Genomic DNA, 5891 nt, shown 5'->3' on the forward strand with positions numbered 1-5891 from the left:
AGAGCAAAGTGAAATTCAATTACGTAGAACAAAGGATCGCATGAATCATGCACCTGCAAATAAATTTAGTGGTTAATATTTGTACACTTCACATACTACACAGGAACTGTTAGAATAAATCCGAAGCATGTAGTCGATCATTCAAAGACCAAGCAATCACACGAGGCACGACACCGAGATTTGTTAACGAAGTTCACCATCATGGCTACATCCTGGGGCATGAGTACGGGCGCTCCTCCCTGTGATACCGTCACAATACCGCACACCGGTCACCCGAGCGCCAGCACACGCCACTAGCTGCTCCTTGCGCGCCTGTGCTATTATGTTGACATAGGATACATCGTCTGTCTACATTCACTATATATGAGAGGCTTAGGATACATCGTCTGTCTACATTCACTATATATGAGAGGCTTAGGATACAAGTGTCCTACTAAGACACGGCTCCATATCCTAACACAATACTACTCAGAGTCCAACTGTAATCTAACTTATACATAATATTCGACACAACTCTAACAGGAACCCCTGCACTTCCTGCACTTGCTATATACAGGGAATCATGCATTCGAGCTCTATCCAACAATAAACTCAGTGGTTAATATCCATGTAATCAGTGGAGTGAGGCTTTTTAGCTCTCGGGCTCCATGGAGTCTGAAATTTTCAACAATTCAAAAATCAACTTTTCAAGTTTAAAAAATCAGAAAATAAATATACTATGTGTATAAATTTTATTACGAAATATGTTTTGATGTGAGAACCAACTTATGGTTGGGTGATTAGGAGGGCAGTGTATCTCCAACCAACCAAGGATTAAACTTTTTTGTGTCTTATAAAGGCAAAATATTCGTTTAACGGGAGATAGTGGTGTGCGCATTCATAAGAATGAGTATATGTACGTGTTCGTTAGCGTCTGTATTGTGTTTAAAAAAATACGTTTTGATGCGAGTTGTACCAAAAAAACTGAATAGTACATATGCTAGAAAAGTAGAAATACATGATTTGGCTAATTTCGTGTAGCTAGCATATGTATTTTGCCATGAAACTTTACAGGCAAGTAGTATAGATCCATAGGTATATACATAATTTTTTCAGAGCTTTTTGGAACCTAAACATTTGATTTTTAAAATTTTCAAATTTCAAGCTCCATGGAGCTCGAGCTCCATTAGCAATTTCCTAATCAGCCTATGAAAACATAGGGTGATATTTCTGGTTTTATTCCTTTTGCACCTACAAATTTACAAGGTGCTCGTGTGCTCGTGAGTAGAGCGCATGGCTCATCGTACATTAAGCTATATAAAAGTTTTGGTATAACAACGCTGACATGAACACAGGATAAGTGACAGGGTAATCTATGTACTCTGCAAAGAAGAAGAAAAACTATGTACTCTGTAAGTAACATACCAAACACAGAAAGTGAATACGGAGAAAAGTTAAATTCAATTACAACAGATGACACATGAACATATCAGAATGGGAATTGGACTTGCGCCCTAATATACAAAGGAAACCCTGCATTTCTTGCACTTGCTACATACAGGGAGTCCTGCATTTGAGCCCTATCCAGCAACAAACCCAGTGGTTGATATCTATGTAACCAGCCTATGAAAACGATTTTTCAAGGGGCCAGGGGTTATAGCAGCTGATACAAGTGTACTACTGTTCGTGGTACAAGTGATTACAACATATATATGTATCCCAGCACAGATATCCTCGTAAAAGTATGTGCCTAAAGCATTACATTCTTAGCTACTGTACAACGATAGGTCGCACAATTGTTCTACTAACCTTTGCCAGGCCATCAACTATTATTATCCCCTGGCCAATTTTGCTGAAAATCTATGCAACCTGCAAAACTTCTTGACGCTTAATGTCAAACACCTTGTGTAGCGTATCCTCAACAACCTGCAAAAGAAGAAAGCATCATGGTTATGCGGTTTTCAGTTTATTTGATGTGCACCAATATATTGTACACCAGTGTAAATTATGTACAAAAGAAGCACCTCAACCGGGTGAATTACATTACCTTGTCCGGGGTTGAGGCACCAGAAGTAACTCCAATTGTGATAGGCCCTTCTGGTAGCCAGTTTTCTGCCTCAATAAGCTCACCGTGCTGTCAAACAGTTCAAATTTCAGTTAAAAAGGTTACATTCTTCCATCTGTAAGTACAGCACCTCTTCTCTCAGCAAGATTCACTACCAGTTTTCAAATATAATAGTTTACTCTCAATGAGAAATGAATATTAATCAGGGTATTAGAAAGTACATTTAGCTTGTAGCTAATCCTGTTTCCTGGTCCAATCCTTTGTTCACTGTCAATCCAGTAGGACGGAATTCCACTGAGTTCTCCAATTTCTTGCAAATGAGAGGTATTACTGGAGTTCCACCCTCCAATAACCAGAATAAGGTCAACCTTTTCCTTCACTAGGTGATACATCGCATCCTGTCTTTCCTGAGATATGAAGTTGAAGTGTGTCATCAGTATATATATGTTCAAGTGAAGATACGACTCTATGCCCTTACTCCTACGTAAATGTTTTTAAGACACTAAAAACAAAGTAAAATACTACTATGTTTCCCTTTACTACAACTATATATGATCTATGTTTTAGTTCCACCCAAAAGATAAAAATGACAAAATACAATATTGCCCCTATGCTCTCACTGAATCTATCACACGTGTAGCATTGACAGAGTAGTTGGTGGTACAGGTCAATGATAACATGTAGTCATCTAGTGCACAATCTCCATAAAATGAAAGTACATGCTTAAAAGAAAATGTACCTGTGTGGCATCACAAATAGTGTTGAATGCAACAAAGTGTTCATTGGCATTCTCGACTCCATACTTACGCATCATAGTCTTCTCAACAAGTTTTCCTGTTAATTATAAAGCATTTTGGTTAAAACTGGAAGTAGTAGCAAATCTGTACTGTGCAAAATCACACAGCCATAATGAACCTCTTAGTAAAACGCACCAATTTGTTCAGTTTCTCCTTTAAGCATTGTTGTTTGATTTGCAATGCCCACCTTTTCCAAGTCAACATCAGGATCGAATCCTGGAGAAACAGCCTTTTTGAATTTCTGCGATTGTGGACCAAACAGTTCCATTAGGCATCATCATTTCTTTCCAACATGGCAGTAAAGGGTAATTTGAGAAGAATCTATACCTCAAGGAACTCCTCTCTAGTTGAGCTAGACCCATCAAGTTGGCCACCAAGTATATAATCACATACATATGTTGCCTGTTTCATTTGATAATACTTTGTTATCTCAAACCACGGAGTGGATTTAGCATCAAGCGTTAAACAACAGAAAGATATAAATGCATCAAACGTACCTCGACCATATTCTTCACAATAATGTACTTCCCTGCAAAAGAAGCAGTGGCAACAGTCTCTTCATGGGCATATTTTCCGTGAATAATAGAAGTATAGTCGCCCTTCTTATGCTTCTCAACCATGTTCCACACCTATATTATAATTACACGGTTGGTTAGCCTGATAAATGTTGTGACACTCGAGAACAGAACAACATCATACAAAAGAGCAAGGCACGTATTAAAATGCAAAATGTACCTTTGAAACCCAAGGGCATGTCGTATCAACAATTTGCACGTTCTTCTCATTTAATGTGTACATCTCATCCACAGCAGCTCCAAATGCAGGCAAGACAACAACATCGCCTTGTTCAATAACATCAAAATCCTTAATACCAGCGTTAACAGGAATATCTTTGACACCCATGTCCTCCAATTTCTGCATGAACAATCAGACGAAGAAACAGGAATTTAATTCTGTCAAATCCACAGCCATTAGACAGACATGACACGAAATGAACACAGCTAGGCATGTTACGGTTATTTTTCTTTTCTCTTGCTCTACTGACACTACATGAATACCGAAACCACAAACTAATTGTTCAAGTGACCGAGTAGCTACAGCACAAAGGAACCTGGTGGCGATTGTTCAGTATGAACACCTTTATCATTAACATGCGTCCTAATAATTAGATAGTGGGTGATTAATCCCCTCATACACGTAAGATCAGATTCTTCTGAAAAACCATCCAGGAACAGAAACACTTAACCCCACGAGCCGCGCATGGCGATTGTCAAGCAACACGAACTTGGTTATACCTTGTTGACCGTGGGGTTGTGGATGATCTCGTTGGTGATCCAGATGCGCTCCTCGGGGAACTGCTTGCGCGCCTCGTAGGCGATCTGCACGGCGCGCTCGACGCCCCAGCAGAAGCCGTAGGCCTCCGCCAGCTTCACGGTCACCGGCCCCCAGGTGTACTCGTTCCCGTTGTCCTTGAGCGTCTTTATCACATCGCCTGCAGGCACTCCCCGTCAATTAGGAACGTTTCTGAATGAATCGGACGGCAAATAGCTACTGCTCTAGTCTCTAGAGGCTAGATAGAGCTTACTGGTGTACTCCTGGCTCATGAGCTCGAGGGTCTCCTTCTTGTGGCCGAAGCCCTTGCGGTTGTAGTTGTCGCTGCGGGTGAGGTTGTGGCGGAAGGCCTTCTTGTCGAAGTCCGGGTCGAGGGAGGCCGACGCGGACGCCGCCGGGGGAGAGGCATCGCAGCGGACGGAGGAGGGCGCGCGCCGGCCGCCGCGGCGCGGTGAGGAGGAGGACGAGGACGAGGCGGCCGGGGAGAGGAGCGCGGAGCGGAGCTGCGTGGTGATGGTCGCCATCGCTTGTGGCGGAGGGAGTGGGCGGGCGTGTGGAGCTGAGCTGCGGGGCGGACGACGCCAAGTGCCGCGGCGGGGAACGGAATGGGGATAGGTGCGCTGGGTTTGGAATGGGGATCCACTTCCCCTTGTGATCATCTTATCCCCGGACCTCATGTTTTGTCCTGTGGCAAATTTAGGAAAAACACCCTTTACTTTGTGAGTGGCATAAATGAAACCTTTTATGCTTGGTTTTTACCTTGGGAGAGAAAACATGACTAAGGTGTTCAAGAAAGAAAATGACATTGGAGTAGGGATCTTTTTCGAACCGGAGGCAAAAAATTTGTCTCATCTCATCAAAGAAGGAGGTTCTATATAATTACAAGGCGACCGACTCCCAAAAGACACACTCTTGCGGCGGGATCAAACTCAAATCTCTTGCATCCGCTATAACCCACGGATTGGGCCTCGTCTTTAATGTTACACCTGCTAACACCTGACATGGACGAAGTTTTCCTAAAACACTCGCATTACACTCAGTTCCAAACCTCCCACGACGCAAGCATGGGAAGCGATGCAATCCCCTCCCTCTAGTTGTCGGTGCCATTGGTACCAATGATATTGGCCATGCCGTGCAACCAATCCCTAACAGAAGTGAAGTTGCCCTCATTTGACTACTCATTTCAGAACACAATAATTTTGCAACCAAGCTCTTTGGATACTTTTACCGAGACACGTGATTTTTAATAACATTTCCCTGTGATGCTCTTTGAATTATTAAGGAGGTATGCATAAATTTTTCCTATTTGATTCAAACCCTACTAAAATCCTCATAAAAAAATGTACCAACCACCTTGAGAGGATTTGTTGATCAATTTTCTAGCAAGAAAGTTAATCCAAGTCAATATCTCTCGGTAAAGAGTCCACATTCTCATAGATGCCCTTATCAGTTGGGTACTTTGCCCTTCATTGTCTAGGTTTGCCTCTGAGCACCACAAAAGCAAAAGAATGAAATTTTGGTGACTCAAATTTCAAGGGTGCAAAAGAGGCACCTTGACTGCTCTTATTGCTTGAACCATAGTGGTAAGGTTTAGGTGGTCGATTCGTTCATATCATCCTTGCCCATTAAATCATTTCTAGCGATGTTCGTTCAGTGAAAGATGATGTTCCCATCGACTATGAGGTGCATGTGGTGACTATTGGTCAATTTCAAGATTT

General features: G+C 42.2%; 1 protein-coding gene across 1 annotated transcript; it reads right to left on the reverse strand.

Annotated features, from left to right (window-relative positions):
• Positions 1 to 1417: 1417 nt before the first annotated feature.
• LOC123086975 (4-hydroxy-3-methylbut-2-enyl diphosphate reductase, chloroplastic) lies at positions 1418 to 4819 on the reverse strand. Its single transcript, XM_044508844.1, has 10 exons — positions 4427 to 4819; positions 4137 to 4333; positions 3577 to 3756; positions 3339 to 3470; positions 3169 to 3243; positions 2977 to 3082; positions 2784 to 2878; positions 2266 to 2451; positions 2027 to 2113; positions 1418 to 1905 (listed from the first exon to the last, which is right to left on the reverse strand). Exons 1-10 carry the CDS (start codon positions 4695 to 4697, stop codon positions 1840 to 1842), a joined length of 1395 nt encoding a protein of 464 aa, XP_044364779.1. The 5' UTR covers positions 4698 to 4819; the 3' UTR covers positions 1418 to 1839.
• Positions 4820 to 5891: the final 1072 nt, after the last annotated feature.

Source organism: Triticum aestivum, chromosome 4A, assembly GCF_018294505.1.
Source record: "Triticum aestivum cultivar Chinese Spring chromosome 4A, IWGSC CS RefSeq v2.1, whole genome shotgun sequence".
NCBI lineage: Eukaryota > Viridiplantae > Streptophyta > Magnoliopsida > Poales > Poaceae > Triticum > Triticum aestivum.